The sequence below is a fragment of the Acanthaster planci genome, linkage group LG04 (assembly GCF_054643075.1).
Source record: "Acanthaster planci isolate LZ-2023a linkage group LG04, COTS_SCS, whole genome shotgun sequence".
In the NCBI taxonomy this organism is placed as follows: Eukaryota; Metazoa; Echinodermata; class Asteroidea; order Valvatida; family Acanthasteridae; genus Acanthaster; species Acanthaster planci.
The window spans coordinates 6,754,083-6,779,428 of record NC_141780.1 but is presented as its reverse complement, the minus strand read 5'-3'; the positions used below and the strand labels follow the sequence as shown (position 1 = coordinate 6,779,428).

Below are 25,346 nucleotides of genomic sequence, written 5' to 3'. Positions count from 1 at the left end.
AGAGTCAGAGGTACAACTCCGTACATGCGTTAGCATTCATACACTACGTCGGTGTGACGGAGTACCGGTAGTGATCCGGCCCACGGTAACAGCATTGTGGAGAGGTAAATGTACACAAACAAAATCTTTTCCACTAAACATGATACAGGTAAATGCGAATAAAATTTTAAGATCAGAGCTGAGCTCTATTTTCATCTTCCTTCCATCTGACCAAGGGTAATCTCAGAGATGAATACTATACAAAATAGTGTACACGTATCAGGGTGTTATGATATTTACAACAGTTGGGCAAACTTTGTAACACATCTTGTAAATCTTTCCATCCAAAAATAGTAGGCCTACTGTAGCCAAACTCAGAAAGTCAACACTCATTTGTTGAAACCTCAAAAGTAACATACATGTACATGTACCCGTACATGGACATGACAATCAAACATTTGGAAAGGAAAAATTCGTAAATTTCAATGAATTTTCTTTTGATTGCCACCAAAGCAATAAACACTGATAAATGGTAACCAAAAACTCAAGATTAAAATATATGCCAAACAAAAAGGAAACCAAACGTTTAAAAAAGAAAAAAAAAAGCACCTCTCTGAAAATCATTTGAATGAGGAATACGCTGTGCATCTCCCCCAAACCGATCAGCCAACCCCGGCAAGTTTGCTGGTTGAGTGGTTAAAACATCTGAATTGGTAAACAGGCAGTGATGGGTTCGAGTTCAACCCGAGTGCTGTGAATATTTTTGCAAGCTCTTGAAACCACCAAGTACACAGTGTTATAGATATACATGTACAACAGTGTAATCTGAGCAGAACCCATGATTAAAAAGTAACATCTCCCAAATGCAAAGGGCACCCTGTTACATCTGGCTTGAACCAGCCGACCCTGGCATGCTTGGTGGTCCAGTGGTTAAGACATCTGCACTAATAAGTACGAGGTCATGGGTTTGATTCCCTCCAAGTACATGTACATGTACGGTACATAAGTTTGAATGCTGAACTTTTTGGCTAGCTCTCAGAAAACACCCCTTGTACATAAGTGTAACCTTGAGCAAAACCTACATGTACATTTTGCGCCAAAAAAACACCACCTGAACTTCATATCTGTACCTTTCTTGGGAGGGTGCAACTTTGAGGCCCGGTTGCTGTCACTATTCTTCTTGGATTTGTGGGTTGGCGTGAGAGTTGCCGCAGTATCTTTGGAGGCTCCCGTCCCCATCGTGTGTTTGGATGTGTGTGAGTGCGGTAGTGTGGGCTTTCCCCTCAGCTCACACACCAGGGATGCTTGGAATCAGTGCATCTGGATGCACACTGACTGCAGGCCTAGTCAGTCTGTGGCAGGTCATCCTGACCAATCAGTTGCCCGGTAACCGGTGTGTGTGTGTGTGGATATATCTGTAATGAGGAAGATGAAACAGAGGCAATTGATGGGAAACTAACACAAGAAAAAAAACTGTGCCAGTACATAAAAATATATCAACCAAACATGAAAATCATAGAAAAAGACAATAATAACGTACTTTTGAAACAAGGAAATGGATAAAACAGGCATTTATGAAATACATGTAGAAAACAAAAGAATTTCTAACTATTTTCAGAAAAACAGAAAAAAATTATGAAAAATGCCTTTATACATGTATGGTACACTTATACCAAGTATACAAGAAATAGTAGTATGTACATATAACTCTATACCTTTAATACACTGGATAATGACCCTACCATGTATGGTATAAATGTACAAACCTATATGGATGTACATGCAGCAGATGTTTATATCTGAATCTACATGTAGTAATCATATTAAGTACTGCTCTGCCACATGTATACAGCCACAGCACAAGGTGTTTAGTTGGTATTAGAAGTTTATCATCACCAGGGTATAAGAAAAATTATTTTCCACTGACATCAATTCTTTCATTTTATTATGGTGATGTCTATTTTTACTTATTGGCTTTCTTCAGTTGGAAATGGAAAATACTTGTACATGTATGTACATGTAAAATGCACATGTAGGTACATGCACATGTAAATTAAAACATGGCTAAATTTACAACGAAATAAAGGCAAACTGTTGTCTGCTTAAATTTATCCCCTATAATGTAAACATCAGAACCGGCTTCAACTGTTACCAAAGAAAAATGGATAAAAATCAATCATGTTTTCTATTTTTTTGCAATTACTCAAAGTGATTAATCTTAAACCCAAATTACATTCATTTTTTACACAAACATTGTTTCTTTTTCCCCTAACTGGTACATTAAATGTTCAACTACCGGTAAGACCAGAGTTGTACTGTACACATGTTGTTTGTACAACCGGTGCTATTACATCTTAAAACATAGATCTCCAAGTCGAAACATTTTTCTCTTTCCATGAACATGTACATGTACGCCCCTACGGTATATCAATGCCTAGAAGCAGCTGTGTACATTACACCTGTCAAGGGGGTACAAATTGGACAGGCTGTGTCAATCACATCTGGAGCACTCAAAGAAACCCTCAGCTCATTAGTGCACACGTACATGTACATCTACTGTATGTGTAGCAATACAGGCATGAGAGTAGCTGTATTGTACGCAAACAACAATTTGCCTGGCAACCTGGTTCATATACATTGTACATACGCACTAGGAACAGCGTCAGTGTTTGATTACGTTGTTTGCGACGGGGCTGCAATTAGCAAGCTGTCAAGCACAGTCGCAAGAGCTCTGATCACTGTAATTGTCATAATTACGCTCAGTACATGCCACGGAGGAATTCCTTCCCATTGATGTGTATGTAGATAATGTACAATGTGCTAATGTGTACACTTGCAGTAAGTGTACACGGTGTATAGCAATACATTCAGTAAGTCTGCATAATGGCTGTAACCACATTTGTTGCATTTTTACGATGTACTTGTGCCATCGGGGAAACCGGCGTTAATTGGAAAGAGCTTGCTCTTGAGCACTTCCCCTTTGTCAAAATTAGATGGGCATCCATGGTTTACTTAAAAAGAGAAATTTCGGCGGGATCCAATTTGGAAATTTCAATTTGAATGGTTTCAATTTAAGTACACATCCTTTATCCCTGTGTAGAAGTGCTGGTAATTTTATTATTGGAGAACACTTGAATGAAATATTTATCAGTGGAAATACATGTAACAGGGCCACTTCATTAGGGTTTCTTTCCACTTGATGACAGCTCAGCAAAACTCAGGCCAAATTTTTCTGTCAGGAACATGACCAAATGGCAAGCCTTGTGCCCATTTTCACCCACTGGGTTTTTTAAAAACCAGTCTGACTGTGGAAGCAGACACTTCCAAACAGCTGCCCTCGACAGTCTGTGTGTTTCTGGTGGGGTGAAATTTTTCTTGTTGGCCTTACAAATGAATGTGGAGTTCAAGGAGTTTACTCTTTGTACAATGTACAGGCATGCAATTTGGACTGACAAAAAAAAATGAGGAAATCCCAATCTTTACAAGACTTTGTAGTGTTTTCCAATTTCTAATGACATGAAGTGTGAAGTGAATAACAAGGAAATCAGCTGATCCAAGGAAAACTTGCACGTCTGAATGTATCCTGCAAGTGTAACTGGTACATGTAGCTTTAACATCCATCACCCAGACCTTAGCTACTGAACTACAACTACTGTACATGTACCATGCTGAATGAACCTGCAAAAGCACAGTATTGGTTTTGTTTTTCATACTGATGACTTACACTGTATTGCAGATTGAGAATGCCCACTTTGTGAGAGGACTGAATCGGGGCCACACCTACCTGTACACGTACATTTCACTCAATATATGTACATGTGCAACAGTGGCATATCCAGATCTAGGGTGCATTAGTAGGAAGGGCAGTAGAATGAATTATTTTCTAAAAATGACTATCCAAATTTTTTGTCTGTCGAGCAATAGACCCTTCCACCAATAAATACTAATTTGCGTGCCCATGCACATACATGTAAATGGCATGAGGAGGCAAAAAGCTTGAGCGGCCCACTGAAAATGTACAGGGGCACAAATTTCAAGATCATTTTCTCTCAGCTTCTGCCCTTTTTTCTACTGTAGTCTTCAGAAAACCCTCTGAAACTAATATACTGTAGCTATCAATTTCTGGTGTGAGAGGAAATGTTGGAGAGCAAAAAAGAAAACTTGAAAAATTTTGTTCATTTGAAGAGCACGAGGGCTAAATTAAGAAATCAGTAGGGTTTTGCTCTATGTGAGCCGTAGAACAAATTGTGTGATATGTTAGGATACCATCCAGCACTCTCAGTCGATGACGTACGTAGCGAAACAAACCTAACCCTGCCTAAAGCTAGCCCACATTACACCCTGTGTTGAGCCCATAATTCTGCTACTGTACATGTAGTATGAGTGGTGCATAGTACCCTGGAAGTGTATTGAATAAGCTTTTGCGAGTTAAATTTGAATAAAATCTGGTAAACTGAGTTATCTGATTACATATAATCATAACAGTTTGAATTTCTGCGAGACTAAAGACACCATTGCTATACAGACGTGATTCGGGGCAAGCTTTTGCATCCTTGGAGTGGTCTGGTTCCTTTGTGTCCTTCTTATCCACTGCAAACAGTGTATTGAGGAAAGGTGGCTCTTATAAACAAGGAAAAGCCTGCCCCAAATTACGACATATGGCAACAGTGTCTCTAGTATATACAGAGAATTCAAATTGTTCTGTCCACGTGAATTTAAAGAATTCAGTGTACCAGATTTTATTCAAATTTAACTTGCAAAAGTCTTATTGGACATGGTCGTAGAGGAGCCCTGTCAATTTCTTTTGCCCTCATGCGCTCGGGGAGAAAGAAGCTACTGTGACAAAAAGTGCAGAAGCTGAGAGGAAAAGATAATGCAATTTGTGCCCCGGTACATTCCCAATGGGCCGCTCCAGCTTTTTGCCTCTGCATGCCGTTTGTGCGCATGTGCGCATAAATTAGAATTTATCAGGAGAAGAGTCTATCCTTATTCCTGCCTACCCTGAAGGCAATTCAAGTATGTACATGTACCATGTGTACACACATATATGATGTGCATGTGTACATGTACCGTATAGTTTGCTGGCAGTTTCATTTAAATAAAGGATTAAAAAAACCTTTTTCTCGTACATTTTTCTACCTTTTTCTGGTACATATTGCTATTCATGTACACTGTAGGTGCACCATGCTCAAACAGCGACATGTACATGTACATGTAAATGCGTCAGCTCAAACTGCCTAAGCTATAAACATACACGTACATGTACAATATGTGTATCAAAATAGTTGTTGCTAAATGCATGTGTGATACATACGTGTACGTATGTGTCGGCAAACAACACGCAACGTTTTGCCAGGCATCCCATCTTTTCCACTTGCTAAATGGTTGAAGGTACATGTGCCGTACGTACCTTCAATTGTGGAGGAAGGAATTCAAAATAGACCTCCACGTTCCAATCAACTTGGCAACAAGAACACCTGAGGCTGTGGCATCCACTTGTACATGCTAAACCTTGATGTACACGTACTGCCTTCTTCCATTCATTCCTGCTTTGGCAGTGTCCTCTGAACCCTGTTCATTATAATGTTTTTATGGTTGTAATTGTATCAGTAGGCCTGTACTGAGTACCCGAGTGCCAAACAACTAATGTCAATACCTGGTTCCTTTCTTTCCCCCGGTACCGGTGAAAAAAATGCACAAAGAGAAGTAAAACGAAAGAAAAAATTGCCGAGTTGTTTGTTCATTAAGGCACAACCCAGCAGTTCCAGATATGTCCGTTGTCATAGCCAAAAGGCACACTGTTGGTGATGCAAGGTGGCGTGATCGTGCACAGTATAATCCATAACCAATTCACAAAGATCGGTGAGTGTACTCATCTCCAAGCTTTATTAGCGATCGTGTTCCCAGGGTTCCATCCTTCGGCCACTCCTTTAATCAGCACTGTTCATCTTCCCTGCTACCTTTTTTTGTTTGCTGGAGACAGGACAATTACTGTACATATACCAGTATCTAATCCAATCCTGCTTGTGACCATCTTTTTGTCTCCTCTCTAAACAATGAGCTTATCAATCAAAGCGTCATCCCTGGTTCAAATCTAATAAACTATCTATGAAGTCCATTTAAACAAAATATATCTCATTCAGTAAATCTGGCTGCATGTTTACCTCCCTCCAACTCTGCCATCAGCATCGACAATACCCCCATTTCTACTGTCAGTTCAGTGAAATTCTCAGGTGTTATTCAACTCAGCTTGAGTGACCATATTTCATCTGTCTCCAAGATTGTTTACTGTAACACTGGTGTTTTATCCATTCGGTTGCTCTGTTCTACAAGATCACACATTATTTTTGCTTCATGGCACGCTTACATTTGTACATGTATGTACACTGTATATATTGCAGCCTTACCGTGTCTTGACTACTGTAACATTGTTTAGGCACACTCCGGTATCAACAAACTTCATTCACTGATTCACTCACTGTAATTCAAAAACGAACCATTAAGAGTACAGTATCCTTTCCTGCCCTTGGGATCATACAGCACCTCTTTTCACTTCTACATTGTATACACATTCAACTCTGTCAGATAGTAACAAACTTCACATGGGGATTTTCAAAACTTGTCCAAGCACGTCAACAATCTTCTTTCTCCATTCTCTTCTTACTTCACTGCAGTTCACTGTAATTACAGGCACGGCAATAGAGCTCGTCTCAATCTGATTTTCTCCTTTGCATGCACATCCTATTCGCTGAACACAAGATTCGATGGACCCCCGTCTTCAGAATATCGAAGGGGTTATCAAATCATGAACCATTTGAGAGACACCTTGTATGCAATTACATGAGGTTACTCCTTTTCTTTTCTCAATCTATTTTAATGTTATCTTTTTTGTTCTTTTAAACGCCTTAAGTGTTTTCATTTCAAGTCTACATCAGTACATCTCAGTCTATTCATTCATGTTTTCTGTTTGCTTGCTTTGTCTTCACCGCTCCATTCTTGTCTTTCCTGAATGGTTTATTGTTCATATTGTTTGTTTAGCTTTTCTTCTGATAATGCATTTCTGTATAAAATGCTGTATCTTCTGAATATGATGCCGTATTGCCCCCTTTCTCAATGGTGTTGTATTACTCTTGTATACAGTAAAAAGTCAAGATTGTTTATCAACCGTCTGCATAATTAGACAAATATTTACATTAAAATACAATTGTACTTGTATGGAAATAAATGTTTGAGTTAAACCAGATGAATCATGTTGTAATTTGCATTATAATTCAACTGACAGTTTTCGCTGCTTCTTAAAATCTGTGTAGGTGGGTCTGTCATACTGAAAAAATATGTGTATATGTAAAAATATATGGAGAGACAGTTTCCTTTGCCTGACAGTACATGTAGTTTTAAGTGAGAACAATTCAGATATTTGTTCCTGTATATGGACACAAAAACAACAATGTTAATTGAACTTTCAAAGAAACTTTCTTCTTTCTTAAGAAATTCTAGGAAGAACAACAAAAGTAATGTTTGTCACCTGGACAGACAAGACAGGTATGTGTATAAATAAATTTTTTCCCCTGATATCAAAAAGTAAAAACAGCAAGGGGTCTGTAGACCTCATTTAAAATTTCTAAATACATGTATACATGTGATGTACCAGGTATTCTGTGATCTAAATAACTCGGCATTGACAAATTATACATGTACAAGTACATGTACTTATGATTTCTTCTATTGTTTGTCTCATGGGCAGACATTGATTGTAATGCTTGTCACATGGACAGACATTTGTGTTTAAATCTGAAAATTAAATCAAAATATGATTGATCATTACCTGCACTGTAATAAATATTCTTTTTAGTTTACTTTATAGAAACTTATATGACCACAAAAAGACAATTCAAGTTTAGATAAAACACTGTTTGAAAAACTATTTCTCGAATACAATGTTTGTCACATGGGACAGGCATTTTTTGTGTGTTTATGCCAAACTTGTTCATTTTCAAAATCTTATTCATTAAAAAGACTATTAAACTAAAGTTTAATAATCCGTAGGTTTTTTCAGTGAGTAACGTTTGTATGGACAGGTCTTAACGTTTGTCACATGGACAGATACAGTACATGTTGGTCACATACATCATAACCTGATGAGGACAGTCTTCTCACTCCCTTTTCAACAAAATGCAACGACTCTTACTGAAGGACTTTTTATTTTATTGAATTCAATTTTGTACCCAATGCATGTACTGTACTCATAAGATTAGTCTTTTATGAGTTTTACGTAAAGCGAAAAATACTTGAGACAAACATTACAAAATAGTGGACAGATGATTTGCATATTTCCTAAAATTTATTTATTTCCTATTTATTTACTTCATTACCACTGTGACATAATGGAAAATGAACTCCAACTCCGACACGCAGCAGTCACCGACATGTGGGTACACATTCCAATGATACCCCTAAATGCACAGGCCAACTTACTCATGCACCGGTAAAGTCATCCATTTCACTCATCATTTTCAAGAGTACACAGAGTGTGCTCTTCCCCCACCCCTTCCCCCTTCTTAAAGCAAGCAAAAAGGAAAAAGCTATTGATCACCATCACTTGAAATACAATACACGAATATGTAGACATACAGGTACATATAGTATTTTCTAAAAGCGTGACTGACCTACATGTACATGTACTAGTAGGTACCGGTATCTGCCTCCCCCGCAGTGTGCAGTCTGAGACAGAAATGGATGACCCATTTTGCTGGCTGCAAAATGATGTTTTTAGGGATGAGTCACCTCTGCAAGAACATATCAAAATTGGGCTGAAAACAGAAAGGCTACTTCAATGTACTCTACATGTACCATACCAGTAGGCAGTCAAACACTGATTGTGAATGCCTATGAAGCTAAAAACTAAAACTGAAAATTGAAAAATATATCACTACAATGTATGTACCAATAGTACATATAGCTAATCATAGAATGTACATTATTGTGGGTGCATACATTGTACATGTATGCATGTGAACATGCATAGGTATCATTTAAACATGTTCCATGTGTGCCACCAATCCAAGAGATTTTGTTCATGCTCTTAAAATAATCCGATTAAGAAATTATTTTGGGGACAAAAATGGTTCAACCAAAACAAACTAACTAAAGAATTGGTCTTACAGGTAAACAAATCCTTAATCTGAATTGAATCCATATAAAATACTGACATTAAATTCTTAAAAATGATGAATTACATGTACATGAATATGCACAAACTGTACTGTTCTCATTTACCAGCATTGAACATGAGTGCCATGAAAACCTACCTTACATGTACATTGTACATGTACACAGTTACATGTACACACTGTAATCTGATTTCTAAGTTTAATTTCTGGACTATTATTATTATTATTTTATTCAGAAATCAATCAACTTAATAACAACTGTATTAATGTACATGTACGTAGAGAAAACAAGACACGCTTGATTCATTCTGGGATAACACAAGAAAGCCAATTACACCTTTTTACTTCCATTTGGATCCCTTAAGTTTGGACAAATTTACACGTAACAAACAAAACATGAAAAACCAATAAATAAGCAATCCATTTAACCATTACTAATTACAATCACATTCAAATCTCCATGCATTAAAAAAACCAGAGCAATCAAATTCATAAAAAACATTTATTGATATAACTCGACCCCTTCACATTAATTAAGAATCAGTCTTACATACATGTACATGTATTAATTAATAAAAGAAGAAGTTGAAGATGTTTGTACACATGGTTCAACTTGATGTAAGTACATTTATGTACTTTCATCAAAATTTTCATTGAATTCTTAGCACTTCTTCACCGTGTTTCACAATAGTGGAAAAAATTGGCCCTAAAATCAAATTTGCTGGCAAACGCTACCCTGTACCCAGTGAGCCATTGGGGGAATTTCAACTCTAATGACCAATCTCCCCATACAAATAAACCTTAGAATTGGGTTTCTGAAGCTACAAATGTATATAAATGTATGCACAGTATTAACAATAAGGACTGATACAGTCAGTCAGAGAGTGAGAAAAACACCATGCGCTGAAATGCTTGCTGCAAATGGTGATATTTCACGTATGTACGTGCATGTGCCACCAGTCAATTCTGAATGAAATCTTGTGATTCCAATTTTTTTATAAAATGACAGACCCTATTGCTATGACAATGCCCTGAACTGGAAAAGTCCCAGACTCCAACTACTAGCGCTACTGAGTGAATGTATGAGGAAACCATAAGCATGGCAACATACTGGCATTAGTACCGTACATTCTTAAGGTTCTACTATCACCAGTTACACTAGTGAACAGACACAGAACTCTTTCCATACACCATTGTACACCCAGTACAGTAAGTGTGGCAATTCCAGATCCCTTTTCATACAAACCATAGTATGTACATGTACAATGTCCAACCCCACTCATACCAAGAATTTCTGTGACCAAGTGGCATCATTTCCCCTTTCTACTGTAAATGCTGCAGAATAAACCTTGAAGCTACATACGAACAGTTAACGTCTATGGAAGACCAAAGATCACTGTGAGCCACGTGCGAGATGGCACTTGCTCCACAGACATCATTCACACTGCAACGGCATCCCTCATGTGTACCAAGACCCACGAGCTGTTGCTTGTCGTTCTTGCCATTTGGGAAAGGCAGCCAAGTGCCATTTCAACCAGTCAGTCCAGTCACAGGTAAGAATTAGACACACACACTGTACATGTAGGGAAAGTGGCCGCAGCCAATTTCCATATCTTGTGTAGGCCAATATATATTTCGCAGCTGTAGTCAACCATTTGGTCCCAAATCAGCATGGTTTTGGCCCATTTTTTTTCTTGGTGCATAGAACTCTTGGCGGAATAGATTTATATAAGTACACAACACAAGATCATGCCCTGTTAAACATGTTAAATGTCATGTACTGATGTAACCTCGAGCCTACGGCAAAAAAGGCTCATTTTCTGTGGAGTTTGTGGGAGCGGCCAGGGCGGATGTCAGACCCCACAGTTCTGGGGGTAAATGACCGTAGGCCTACAGTCGCCAGGTCCCTAATTTTACATGTATGTACTGTCATTTATCATGTTTATAAGGCCTGTTGTTAAAGTGTTAAATATGTCTGATATAAAAATCATGCAAGAAGGGTGCAATTATTTATGTACCGTAGGTAGGCCTAGCCCTCATGTATATGTCTGCATGTAGGGGCCTAACACCAGAATTAGTAACACTGTTACTTGTGTTACTAGTAACACTGAGAAAGAGTGAGTGAGTGACTAACACTCACTATCACTAGTGTTAGTGAGTTAATCACTAACACTAACACAGCCTTATCTGCTTGTTAAAAGTAAAGCATTAGGCCTAGGCCTTAAAATTAAATTAATTGGCATTCATGGCATAATGGGGGCTGCTACTGCTGCTAGTGCTACTTGTACTGCTGGGCTAAACAGGCATGTTAGGCCTAATCATGCATAGTGTACGTCATCTAGTATCTACGTGTATTAATAGTTATGATAATTAACTACTTACCAGCTGATGTATATCAGCTAAAATGTATCAATCTTTTCTTAGAACATGTCTTCGGGAAAGACATTTGTGCCACAATGTTTTTCGACAGATTGGGATTGAGTTTCCTGACTTCTCTCATCTTCAAAACGACGTTGTTGAGCGGTTGTTAGGGTACCCGTCGAATATAGCTGCCCTGCAGTGTGTGGTTTACGTTCGCAACCCTGTTCGCAACGTTCGCATTAGCAGCTACTGTTTTGTCTTGAATTATTGTACGGTGTCCGTCGTCTGCCAACCTTTCAGGGAGAGGGTAAAGGATGCAATACCCACAACAAAAACCTGAAACAGCTGGTTTGCTTACCTAACAGGAAATATATTTCCAGATGTAATTTCAAAATTATTAACAAGGCACATAATATTTATAGACCTTGCTGAGTCAAATTAGCAGAAGTAGAAGTGTATGCCTTGGAATAAAAATAAACTTGTTTTGGGTTAAAAAGAGGACATTGATGCAGTGGCGTATCAAGTAGGAGGAACGTTTCTTTTTTTGGGGGGGGGGGGCAGGGTTGTAGTCGAGACCACCTAAGACCTTCACAAGACCTCCCATCTGAATTCAAGCCACAAGCTATTCAAATGAAATACAAGGCCATTGTTTACCTAATACATCTTGTGCATGGTCTTTTTTTTAAGCATTCCCGGCATACGGGTGAGTAGAAAGAAAGTAATCGGTATACTTACTTTATCAAATATTACCATCAAAGCCCAAAGAAAACAACACCAGTAAATAAAAGCAAGGATGTCAGGACAGTAAGTATAAGGCTTTTGATTTGTTTCTCCCCAACATCATGTTGAATGAGCCCAAAGCCGCATTCACGTTTGAATTTACCTCCCCCCACACCTAAAGCTGGCCCGCGATTACATGTACATCGCTGATTAAAATATCCAACATTTCTGCGTAATATATACAAATATTTGAAAAAAAATGTGTGAATTCAGATGATATTCATTTTCTGGTTACATTAAATTGCCCACTGCAATATCCAAGAGCACCGTGTCTTTCACATACTGTTGGAAGAGGCACATAAGTCACAACAAAGCACTGACATGAGAGAATTTGAGGGTGCAGCAAAGTTCAGCAGGTGTAAGTGTAGAGTATCATCATCGAACAACTACCTAATTAAGGGTTTATAAGGTTATGAAATTCTAAATATCACATTGTTCAAAGTTTTAGACTGTATGCTTTGTCCATCGCCAGTCTCCTGAACTTTTCCAAAATACTTAATGAGTTCCCTTCGAGGTTAACAAACTCTCAAACGTGAATTCTTAATGGTACTGCAAACTCATGACTTAGGCATGAGTTTATTGTGTTAATCATTGCACATGTATTCCACACATGCACTTGTCCAGTGACATGACGTCCAACTTTATTGGTCAGATAAGTTCTACCCTACATGGGCTTAAAGAAAATAATATTCTATGCTCAAGGCAGCAACCGTCACCAGCATTCTCAGTTAGGAGAGTGGTTATTAAAAAATTTCAAATGCAGAAACATGAGAAGCCGGACAAAACAGAAAAGCAAAGCCACTCAACGTTTGTGGAGGGTAAAACTGCAACACAAAAAACTAGGCAGCAGTGAATAAAACTCCTCAATGCAACACTGTTTGTACAGCTGGAAGTTTAATGTACAGACCTCTTACAATCCTATCTTACATTACAATCGCAATAATTACATATTTTCATATTATGAAGCTGGGTGAAACATTGAATCCTTCCTTTGCCTGTCACCTGTCTTTTCCCAAGACAAAATATGGCTGTGACAATAAGGGTCACTGGGACAGTTCCAACTTCTCAAAATGTGCCTGTAAGTATATATACATACACATGTACACACTAAATGAATATTCAATCACGTACATATTCAGTATGTCAACCTATTTTTGGTTGTCTTTCATTTTCTGTCCACTTTTTTTTTAAACCACTTGGCCTGTCCACTGACTGGTTGCCAAACACAAAATATACATTCAAAAAGTTTTCAGGGTCAAATGTCATGTCAAACAAAAACACAAGTACTCAACTTTGAACTCCCTTTTACAAAAACATGACCACCAAGACCTTGAGTTATTTCAAAGAGTAAAAGAGTAAATGTAAAAAGTAAAAAAAAAAATCCAGGTAGAAATGACCAGGTTATGTTTCCCTTCAAAGATCTCATTTAATAAAAACATTTCAAAACTTTACCCCAAAAGCAATCTTAAATTCCATGGCTTCCAGCAGCTGATGATGCTGGGATGTGGATTGCCAAAGAACTAATTTGTAACTCTGACATTTAGAATTCATTGTTTTGAAATTTATAATCAACCACAGAAATCAGACATTTCATTGAATTAAAATGAATGACTTCATACTTAACAGAGCAATCCCTTGATGCAGAAATGTTTAGACAGTAAGATTTCAAAACACTCCTAATGAAGTTTTCCAATCTGTTCCCAATTCGTAGCGTACACAGCAAAGATTGAGAGAGAAAGTTGCAGTTTCTAAGCTGAGTTATTTCTTTTCGTTCTGGCTTCCTCAAATGGGTAGTTCCAGAAATTAAGGGTCCAAAAGTGTGAAATTTGTGTGCCCCTGTTACATCTGACCTTTGTTCTTTGACATGGGAATATCACCAGAAATCTATTTCAAACTACTGCTATTTGTTTGGCAGGTAATTTGCATTAATTCATCACTCTTAGAAATTAGAAAATGTGTTCTGAACTTAAAAAATTATGTGCTAGATGTGACGGGGCCGGGAAAAAATGGACCTCTTATTTCTGGAATTACCCTTATAGATACCACAAGTACATTTGAGTGCAATGGTAAGAATAATTTCACAAAATGAGAATGGAACACCTGACACTCTTATGAAATTATTCTTTCCATTCCAAATACTTATGCCTAGTTTCATAAAAAAATCCCCTCCTGATTTAAATATTCCGCCACCAACGGATTCGGAAGCTTCTTGTGACCTAGTCATGGAACTGACGTTTGCCAGTTGAATGGAGCTTCGGTTACTGCAGTGTGGCTGGGCCCAATGTTGGCATGAATTATTCAGTAACATGTGACCCACCACTCAGATGACTGGAACTTATTCAGGCATTGTGTAATACTAAATGTTATTTGTTTCCATGTAGGAATCACATGTCTGTCATGTGTCTTGTGGGGCAAGCTTGGACACATCCTCGTATGGAATGCCACTCACGGTCTTCCCTGCCAAAGGACCCTGTATGTACAAACAGACAGAAATAAATCCCACTCAACTATTGGTTTCTCCATGTTGTTCAAAAGCCAATTATGCAGCTGAGATACTGCTATACACATAAATTAGCAAAACCAGGGCCTGTTTTTGCAGGGTTGCTTAACCCTAACCCTGCCAAACGAAGCACGGTCCATCAGGTGAAAAAGTCTGACGCACTTTGAGGCACTTGGTAATAAACAGCAACTGCACAAACTGACCATGTTGAGACAATGGGAGCTAGTTCCATTGAACTATTCCACTGTTGGATCTTGTGGTGACCGGCAACCACAAACTCCCAGGCTGTTTGGCCTTGGAAAGAGTTGACGTGTTGGTTCTTGTTACACTGGGCAGGCAAGCCACTTTGACAAATGAATGCAGTTTGATGAGTCTGGCAGGGTTTCTAGCCAAAGTAGGCTGGGGGTTAAGACTAAGCCAAAAAGTTGTGGGCTTAACCATAGCAGAAAAACTTTACAAGCTTCCAGGCTATTTTCTTAGTAACATCGTGCTGATGCTTCCTCGTGCATGGAGATTTCTATCATATCACAAAGGTAAGCAAATTCTGCCACTGAAGTTAGCGACCTCTTTTGTGTGCTTACTTTTACTTCTTAGGGTGCCTGTGAAATGGAAAGCAGTCCCATTAGCCAAAAAATCCTCCACTTATCAACCCTATGAAACTGGACCCCGGTTACCAGCCAAACTGAAAGTGGCTTATACATGTAACTTGCTCTGTGAAAATGAGACAGAACTTGCTTGGGCACTTAATGGTCAGTAAGAGAACTTTGCACAGTGTAAATCAGTAGTAGGAACCCTGATTATTTTTCACTCAAATAGGGTCCATGGATGCCAAACTGAGTAATAAGCCACAACAAAGAGTTCAGTTTGCTCTTGCCAATACAAACTATAACTCAAAAGCACCTCAGGTGACATTTGACTCATCATAGAGTGGACCACATGCCACTAATGACTGGTTCCAAGCTTACATCTCCTCAGTAAAAATACATGATTGATCTCTTACACCTCATACCTGTTTTATGAAATTGGATGCTGGTCCATCTTCTCAATGCATAAATTGGAATACCAACAACCAAAATGTAGCCACAAAATTTGCACTTTTATTTCTTCTTTGCTGACAAGAAACAGGTACATGAGGGAAATGTTACGGGATGTGATGCCCTCGGGATGTTTGCCATAACATCATCATTCACATTTATTCCATGCCACGGTGTTGGAATACCAAGATCTTTCAAGGGGAATACAGGAACAAATGAACTCAAATATCAACTCAAAAAGGGGATCTTTTCCCTGAACATTTTTAGCAGATATGACTTCAAAGAACCAGGTCACAGGAACGTAAAATATGAGACCTTAACTTGAAGTAGTAGACATTACTAACAATGCATCTGTCTCAACTGCATATACTGTATGACCTTAATGTACATGTACTGCACATGCCACATTCCTGAATGTATTTTTCTCCTGTGTCAGATCGTTTTAGAGCTTACCGTATGAAGTTTGATCGAAACAGAGCAAGTCTCTTCTTGGAGGGCAACCAGAGAGGCCTGCTGTCCCCTGTGAGGGCCATTCACCACCAACACCATTCTCCCTGTGGGTCAAAGGTCAAAGGTACACGTAAGCAACTACTGCAGTGTCCATATTGTACTTTTTAGTGCTCTCTGCTGCAATGCGGGCCTGGAGCAGGCCTCACTTTTGAGCTCTAACCTCCCCAAAGCTATCAGAGTGCTAATGCGCCAGTTCAATATTCCAACCACGCCTGCCCAAAATGAAGGTTTGCCCGATCAGCGTGGCTCTACACAGACGTACGCGAGTGGTTTGTTCCTGAATGACCTTGGGTTTTTGTATACCCAACTGGCTCAATGAGACAAATGCCTTACGTCTTTAAAACTTAATTCTAAAATTTCCTCCGAGCAAGAAATGTTTCTTTCACAGGCATGCAACTGGGAACTCAGGAGCAAAACGGAAATACACGTAAAAGTACACAAGATTTGGAAAAGTGGCTTTTCATTCTGCAGCACCCTACAAGAGTCAAACAACTCAGCAGCTATGACACAGCTACTATGCTGAATGTACATGTAATAATAATAATAAGACAGTTTTATATAGCGCATCACACCAAGGTCTCAATGCGCTTTACAAGAAACAACAATTAAGAACAATCAATGGAACAAGTATGTTTTGAGAACGGCTTTAAATTCATTTTCGCTGTTGATAATTCTGATATGAGGAGGAAGAGAGTTCCAAAGTGATGGTGATACATGCAGGAAGGAATTATGTCCATAAGTCTTAGAGCGAGTGATCGGTGTATCGAGCAGCAATGTTGAGCTGGAACGGAGGGTGCGTTGTGGCTGGTATACTTGAATAAGTTCACGGAGGTATGCTCATGCTGAGCCATGGATGCATTTGTGAATGAGGAGTAGAATTTTGAAAGCGATTCGTTCACTGACAGGTAGCCGGTGAAGAGTGCGAAGAATAGCAGTTATATGTTGCCTAGATGATGAACGTGTAACAAGTCTGGCGGCAGAATTCTGAATGCGCTGAAGTTTCGAAGTTTGAGAATCAGGAATACGGTGTAATAGATTATTGCAGAAATCCAGGCGGTAAGAGATGAAAGCATGGACAAGCTTTTCCGTCATTTATTGGTCAAGGAATTTTTGAATTTGTCCTATCATGTGAAGAGCTAAATAAGAAGAGCGACATATGTCATTGACCTGGTTTTGCATGTAAAGTGATTAACCTGTTCCAATATTACCTGGTGAGGGGATGACCGTCTCCACGTGAAGCTGGTCCACTTTGACTTTTGCCCCACTGTCCATCATTTTCACAACGGCCGTGAACAGATCCTCAACCTTCTGCAAAGGAAAAGGCAACAGATTATTTGATTGAACCTACACTGGCACCGCCGCATGTGGCCCAGTAGGTGCACCGACTGCAGTAACTGATCCTCAGGAATTCATAACATTCACTTAGGAAGACACTACTAATATACATGTGCAAATAAAAAGTGGTGTCAACAAGCAAATAAGTCGCTGAATTATAAATTCAGTACAAAAGTACAGATGTCGGCAGATCTCACAAGTAAAATAGTTCTGAGACAGTGAAAAGATACTGAATCGCTTCATCGTTTTTACATTCTGCAGTTGTATAAAGTGAATTGGTTTTCTGATGTTTTGAAACAATGTTCACATATCAGGTCACTGGTGAAACATCCAGAACTTGATTGAGTAGCCCTTAATACGGCACACAATAGCAATTGGCAGAGATGAACCTTGAGAGAAATACCCTCCTATATGAAAAAGCTACCCTTTAACTACCCACACATCTGAAGATGGACCCAACCCAATCTAGCGTGACCTGTGCTGATGAATCCACATTGCAATTTGGGAGGGGCAAGTCATTAAAAAAAGGCAATCAAGGGCCAGTTATTCTGTTCTTTTTTTCTATAATTACTTTTGCTAAACAACTGGGTAATTGTAGACATAGAGAAACTTGTGAATGAGATTTCAGCTACCTCCGTCAGGTAGAAGTAATAATTTTGGCTTTGGCAGGATTACTTGATATCCTCAACGTCAGTTGTAATTTTAATGAAGACTTCCCTCCAACCTTAAAATGAACAATCATTCCCGTAGTCTCAACAGTGACATTTTGTGCTATCACCACCCACAGTCCACATTCCTCCATTCCCAAGTCATGCAGCCTTGGTTTATATGAAGCTGCATGGAGCTGTTTGAAGCTCTTACCCGGACCACACCTTTCTTCTTATAGAACCTCTCTCCCAGTCTTTTTGTCGTGATCTTGACTACAATGCCCTCTGTCAGCCAGTTCTCGGTGTGAGTTACTTTGGCTTTCTTCTTCTTTTCCTCCTCCTGACAGTCAACAAAGACAAACAGTGAGACAGTATGCAAATATAACATGGCTTGAGGTTTGACAGCCGAGGGGTTCTAACATCGACTGTCCAACCAAAGTAAACCATTTTATATTTGTTTTACTGTCCCTCGCACGTCTTTCATTTATTAACCTTTGAAAATAAAAACATCATCATTAATTTGTTTCCACAAAGTTTTATTTTGTTCCTAAGGTCGAAACACAAACACTTCATTTGACTGTCTTTTACATGTGCCGCCGTGCCGCCATCTTTTCATATGAGCTTTTACCCTTGCTAGGGTGGCGTCACCATGAGTGCACAGTACACCTGGGCGACAGTTCCTGGATTTTCTGCTACTGCGCATGCATTTTTAACTGTCGCCTGGCTTACCCGGGTGACAGTTAAACGCATTCATATTTACTCCTTGCATGAACGATCGTGTGTGCACTTGGCAATTAGCAAAAATAGCGGCTGGCGCTTGACCATGAATGCACCAATGAGAGTTTGGTGATCTGTCATGAATATGCATGAGGTATAGTGATCAGCAGCATGGTATGAATGTAGCTCAGATTGGAAGACTATAAAAAGCATAGTACATGTAAATACACAGATCGGGTAAAGGAATGAACGAACACAGTTGTTCTATTGTCTCTTGGCTGCTGTAATTTGATTGGTCTGGGAAAAGTCAAAGGTCTCATTTATTAAAAAAAATGGCTTAGCCCTACTTGGCCTGCGTTTAATTTGACCCTGGTGATTGGCCTTTGTGTGTAGCCCAGAAATAAAAGTCGAATTTGCATCATAATCACCAGCTTCACAACAATCCTCACTTTGAAAAGAGGCAACGGGAATGTGGAAGCTTGAGTAGAGCCGCATGCCACCGACCAATCAGCCTTTTCACTGTGTAATTCAAAGCATGCAGAGCACGCAGGGCCACAAATTGTGAATTTGCGGTTTGGCAGGTGGCCTTCGTGGCCAAGCAAGGCTGGAATTCTTGGAGTCGGCTTTCGGAAAAAAAATTCCCGTCGTCAAAGGGTTAAGAGTCTTACAGCAATCCATCCTAGGTTGCTTACCTCCATGATTTCATCCAGAGCAGATTTCCTCTTCTCCCCCTTGCCATGGCTGTTGCCGTCTTTCTTTTTGCCTGGGGCCGAGTCTTTCAAGGGGTTAGACCAACTGGGCGGCCTGCAAAAATCACAAGTGTGTAAAACTTCTGTCATAACACCAACTGCATTTATTTACTGTCCATTTCAGCACTGTAATCTCCAAATACTCTGTGACAATTCCAAGTGATTTTGAAAAGGCTTGTGTTACATTAATTAAGTTGATGAAGCAACCACAGCTAGTCAATTTTGGCAATTTACATGTCATTTAAGAGACCAAGATGAAATAAACAAAAGCGTAAATTATGGAGAAGGTTTTTTGAGTTGCAGGTTTCTCTGAAGCTTTTAAAAGAAAAGTCCAGCGAAAGGAAAAGGGGCCTCAAACATTATATCTGACCTTGTCTGTCTGTTAATTCCCTATACCGAAAAATGGAAACACAGGCGAAGAATTTTTATCTCACGTTTTGCCATCTTTCGAAATGTTTGCTTTCAGCTGACTGGAAGCTGTCATCGTGCTATTGCTCGGTTCTGTTTTGGAAGCTGCTGTGGCCATTTTGCCCAGGTTGAAACTGACCAGACTCTCGCCTTCGTCACGCTGCAGCTCTGTATATTCCTGGCCAGTGTCCTGCAACAGGAGGTCAGCAACGATTGAAGGAATGCTATGTGACAGTGGACCCTCATAGGTCTCTGTACATGTTTTTTATGGTGTAAATCCATGAAAACAACAGCATGATATTGTGTAATAGATGCCATGACAGGTTGAGAACAATAAGCAAATAAGGCCTAGTTTCCATTTCAAGGAGACGCAGACAGCATCACTGGGCAGTCCCTGATAATACACAATCATATGGGGACGTCTGATGGCAACTGACTCAAGTACAGATACAAAGTCAGCAACACTGGATCATATTGAACTTAATAGCTGACTGGTTGCACTGAGTTTGTCAGCCAATGGAAACAAGTACATGAGTTTAATGAGTGCACAACGATGTCTCACTCAAGTACCACAGACTTGTCCCATTTCCTCCCTTTAACTGAGAAATGAAATCCTAATTATCAACAAAATAGAAGACTATTACATGACATATATTGAATTGAAGTGAGCTTTAAGAAACAGTATAACCACTTAAAAAGACATTTCATGCAAACATTTTCAGAGTTACAGTCTCCCTTTTGCTCTAACTTTTTGGTTGGATGACATCAAACACCGTCTCTTTCGCTAACGCCCGTACCTTGACATCTTGCATGTTGCCGGCGATTATTACCACCAATTGTCAACTAGGCTTGCATGTGCATGCTGGTAAAACATTGTTACAGATGGACAACGGACACCGATGTCACTCACGAGCAAAACACATGGAACATGTGGAATGACATTTTGGCTCGCAAACTGAGTTTCATAAAGCCAGTGGTTTCTTTGCTTGTAAGCATCTGCATGAGGGGTCTTATCACTCACCTGCACTGTTTTGCCCTCGGCGGCTTTCTCCACCTGCCGCTGGATGTACTTCTGGGTTCGCTCCTCATCGTCCAGTTCCAGCTTCTCCTTCTTGGCCAGCCTCTCCTGCCGGGCAATGGTCTCCGGGTCGCGGTCAATGTACGCGATGAACCAGCCCTTCTCAGTCTGGTCCACTTTGCAGTAGCCTGCACGACGGACGGATGAACAAAAAAAGTAGAATGAACTTCTTGCAAAACACTAGTCAAGTCTTCGGTACGATGCCAGTGCCCCTGTACTGGCACTAAATCTGTGGGGACTTCGTGTGCTGAGTGATAGCTGTTGTGGAGACAACCTCATTACCAGATTACGGGGACAAATTTCCACAACTCGGTCCCAAATTTTCGGACAAAAGGAATCTTCCCCTTGACGTGGGGCCGGCCAGGGCACTTGTGTTCTGAGAAAGTTGAAAAAAACATTGGCCCTGATTTGTTGACGCACAGCATACAGCACTGCAACGTGTACATCCTATCTGTGTCTGTGTGCATATTACATACGTTTTCAATATTTCTGTCTATCTCTTTTCCCCCTTTTGATGCGTTTTTGTTTACTTCTAGTTGCTTGAGGTTTTTAGGACACCTTTATCTTTCCTCCCATTCTCCTCTACACTCCAGTGCACTTATGAAGCCCCAGCCACAGTGAGTTTGAAGTTTTGTACATATCTGGAAAAATTGGAATGTAGTACTTGATGAACTTTGGCAGAGGAAAATGTCCATTTTCCATACACCCGTATGTACGCGTACATGTTATATGCACACTGTGCACCATTATTATTTTTGTTTGTTGCAAGAAATTTTGGAGGATTTCACAGGACTGAGGGAGAATCCAATTTTTTCACCCCCCAAATTGGAGGATTCTGGAGGATTGAGGAGGGTCCCTAGCAAAAAGGACCTAGGGGATTAGGGGTAATTACAGCTGACCTTCTCTGCCAAGCCACTTGACAAACTCGGTCAGCGTTTCCCACTTGGTGGCGTTCATGTGGCAGTGCTGCTTGTCCTGAATGTACTCGTTGTAGACGACATTGCAGTGGACGCGTCGAGTGTTGTAGCGCCGCCGCAGCAATTCCATGAAGGTGTCAAAAAACTCCCTGTCGTCAGCGCAGGAGGAAAAAAAACATTAGTGAGGGAAAGTGTCATGTTAGAAATGTAACAAAATTATGCACAGGAAAAAGTACTGCATCCACACTACTGTTGTTTGTTGCTAAGCTGATCTTGCACGAACAAGAATGATTTCCATTACAGGTTAATGAGGTTAATGCATCATTCTCCACATTTACGGGCAAGCTGTAACCTGAGGTCACGTTGTGATGTACATGTATTACCAGGGTTTACTTGGATCAAACCCACGATCTCCTACTTATACTAGGGCAGACGTCTTAACCACTAGACCACCGAGCTTGCCAAGGTTGGCTAGTCGTTCTGAGTCAGATGTAGCAGCGGCTACAACAAACTATTTCAAGATGTAGATGTATTTTGCATCATGGAGGTGCTAATTTTTAGTAACAGGTGTTTTGCCCTTACGTACGTTAGTGTAAGGGCAAAACCCCTTCCAAAAATTAACATGACACAAAAACTACCTCTTGAAACGTGTATTCAGGTTTACAACTGAGAAAACGAAGTGTAGATTGATTATTATACAATGTAAACTTAGCTTCATATTAAGCAGATGACGATGTGGGGTTTCAAGCACTACAATACGAATAAGTGCATCTTACACTCATTAACTCTCATCGGACACATGAAATATTTAAGCCACTCTGTGCTGACAAAAGAACTCACTCTGAAAAATGGTCCAAGAATTTTTCCTCATTTTCAGCAAAGAGGAGCAGCTGTCTCTGGTGGGATTCAGACATGGTGTGACACTTGAAGCCATTCTATAAAGAGAAACAATACCAAAACCAAATTGTATGGTGTCAGTGTACCATATGCTAACATGTACATGTACATGTTGGTCAGCCTATCTAAACATTAATGTACACGTGTATACACTTCAGTATTACATGATACATTATTTTTTCTTTGAAAGGCACAGCTGAAGGGTAGGAAATATTTTACAATAAAATATAATAAATGCATTTGGAAAGAGTTCCATATATTTTTCCCTGCAGTGGTGCTAAATCAGCCATCAAAATGCAATAACAATTGGCCTGACATGTCTTCATTTAAAAATGTAAATTTAGCAGGGAAAATATACAAGCCTTTACTTAGAAAAAACTTTAAAAGTTTTCAGACCAGCCTCATAGGTTTTGTGCACAGGGTGTCAAGTAGACTTGAAATCAAGTCGTTAGTCAGTCGTGTTTGTCGTCCCGAACAACCGATATGAGCCAGCATGCTGAGTGCTGAGCCTGTTCACCGTTGTCCGTGATCCAGTGCACCGCGCTGATTTGGCCTGGATAGGACACGTGGTCGAGGGCTGTTCAGTACCAGGCTTCAAGGCATGTCAGCCAGCCCACGACCCACTGTGCCCGCCTAACAACTTGATCAACCTGATTCTGGAAGGACATTCATGTATGTAACAACTGTACTGCATATTCATATGTTTTGATAGAGAGCACCAATAGTAGCTCACACAACATAACAGACTTATCCATTTTAGATACATGTATACGGATGTCAACATTTAATTACATGAAGTGCCGGTTTCTTTCATAATCATACAGTGTATGTTCCATTAATATCCCTTTCACGTGTAATACAACACTTAAAGACAAAGTATACATAAAGTTCTATTCAAGAACAAATATAACTTTTTTGGTAAAAGAACCAATGTTTTTATGGTAAATCATGTTTTTAGATTAGTGTAAACACCCTCTTCAATGAACAAGACTGTGGTTGTTGCTACTAAACATTCAACTGACTTTTTATAACAAATCAAACTGCCCCTATCAGTAAATATTCATATAATCGGGATTCTTCCCCAATGTAGTGCTCCAGGTCGGAAATCCACCATGTCCACCTGGGCTAGCCTAGGCCCTATCATTAGCCATGTTGGTTAGAACTTACTTCGTCTCGGCATTGTTTCTGACACATCTGACAAAACCATCGCAACTTTTGCAGACCCTTGGATTTTATCCTGTTGCCAATAGCCTTTGGAGATAGGAAGTCGTGTTTGGGCATTGTTTCCACTGGTTTCTGCAAGTCTCACGTTGGTTCAACCATCTAAGCTCCCTGTACGTACCTACATGAAGGTAGCTGATGTACATGCATCATTACATGTATGTGATGTACGTAAAGCTACGTGTAGCCGAGTACAAACGCATAGCGCCACCAAGCGACCATGTTGTTTGTGTCTACAAGAATCAAATCAGTGCTCTGAAATAAACTTGTGATTGCCGAGCTTTCGGCGGTACCTTCTTCAGGGCAAGCAGATTCTGTTGTGTATCTTGGTTTGGTTTGATTGATTTATTTCCATTCATCCATTTGTCTTTAAGTTCTTGTGACATAAAATTGTATTGGTTGATGCACATGATGAACAGTGGAGGCTGGCAGAAAGCTACTCAGTGCTTGTACAAGGCGAGGCCCCGCCCTTTATATACAATTGAATACGATGAGAACGGATAAGTGAAACAAGAAAAACTTAATAGAGATTATTATTTCAAAGACGAAAAAACACATACGTATATGACAGAAAATACTCGGAAACTAAAAGAGTTAATCTTGAACATTTTATCAATCAATTGAATGAAGCATATAAACAATAATTAAGCTGGCATGGACACAACTCAATTAAGTATTAAATCATTACAAGTTTAATTTTTAGGAGGAATTCCTTAAGCTATTGTTTAAAGCAGATGAGTGACCTGATGGGGGAAGTAGGGAGATAGTAATGCACAAGATTGGTCCTTGGTGCCTTACAGTAGAGAGATATTTTGATGTCCTTATCCTATAAAAGTGCAATTTATTTGAATTTCTTGTGTAGTACCGATGGATACCTAAGTTCTTAGCAAAAAGATTACAAAGTGAAGTAGGTAATAGATTCCTCTCCTATGTAAACATAAAAACTCCAAGATGATATTTATTGCTCAGCGACGGGAAGTACATTAAATTGGCAAAAAAGGGGTGCAGCATGTGCACATTGGTTATTTAAGTTATTAATTACC

At 39.6% G+C, this 25,346-nt stretch overlaps 2 protein-coding genes across 3 annotated transcripts in view; both read right to left on the bottom strand.

Moving 5' to 3' along the window:
* Positions 1-11,696, bottom strand: part of LOC110989168 (uncharacterized) — an 80,349-nt gene extending 68,653 nt beyond the window's left edge. Inside the window, exons 1-2 of one of the 2 annotated variants that reach the window (XM_087135372.1) lie at positions 11,532-11,696; positions 1,110-1,394 (exon numbers count right to left, since the gene is read on the bottom strand). In XM_087135372.1, the coding sequence (XP_086991498.1) occupies positions 1,110-1,218 (109 nt within the window). In that variant the 5' untranslated portion in view covers positions 1,219-1,394; positions 11,532-11,696. The remainder of the gene's footprint in view (positions 1-1,109; positions 1,395-11,531) is intronic. The other variant, XM_087135373.1, reaches the window with a different exon arrangement.
* Positions 11,697-13,165: 1,469 nt separating this feature from the next.
* kin (Kin17 DNA and RNA binding protein) lies at positions 13,166-24,478 on the bottom strand. The gene is made up of 10 exons (XM_022253369.2): positions 24,250-24,478; positions 23,026-23,120; positions 22,168-22,334; positions 21,212-21,396; positions 20,217-20,380; positions 19,726-19,837; positions 18,531-18,656; positions 17,543-17,642; positions 16,278-16,378; positions 13,166-14,760 (listed from the first exon to the last, which is right to left on the bottom strand). Exons 1-10 carry the CDS (start codon positions 24,361-24,363, stop codon positions 14,686-14,688), a joined length of 1,239 nt encoding a protein of 412 aa, XP_022109061.2. The 5' UTR covers positions 24,364-24,478; the 3' UTR covers positions 13,166-14,685.
* Between the last annotated feature and the right edge of the window lie 868 nt (positions 24,479-25,346).

Bases quoted from the DNA above. Each gene is read 5' to 3' on its own strand.
- kin (XM_022253369.2), bottom strand. From the start codon at position 24,363: ATGCCCAAACACGACTTCCTATCTCCAAAGGCTATTGGCAACAGGATA. The intron at 19,838-20,216 runs GTGAGATAAAAA...TGATTTTTGCAG, and splicing joins ATTTCGAAAGATGGCAAAAC to GCCGCCCAGTTGGTCTAACC. The intron at 17,643-18,530 runs GTAAGAGCTTCA...TTTCCTTTGCAG, and splicing joins AGAAGAAAGGTGTGGTCCGG to AAGGTTGAGGATCTGTTCAC.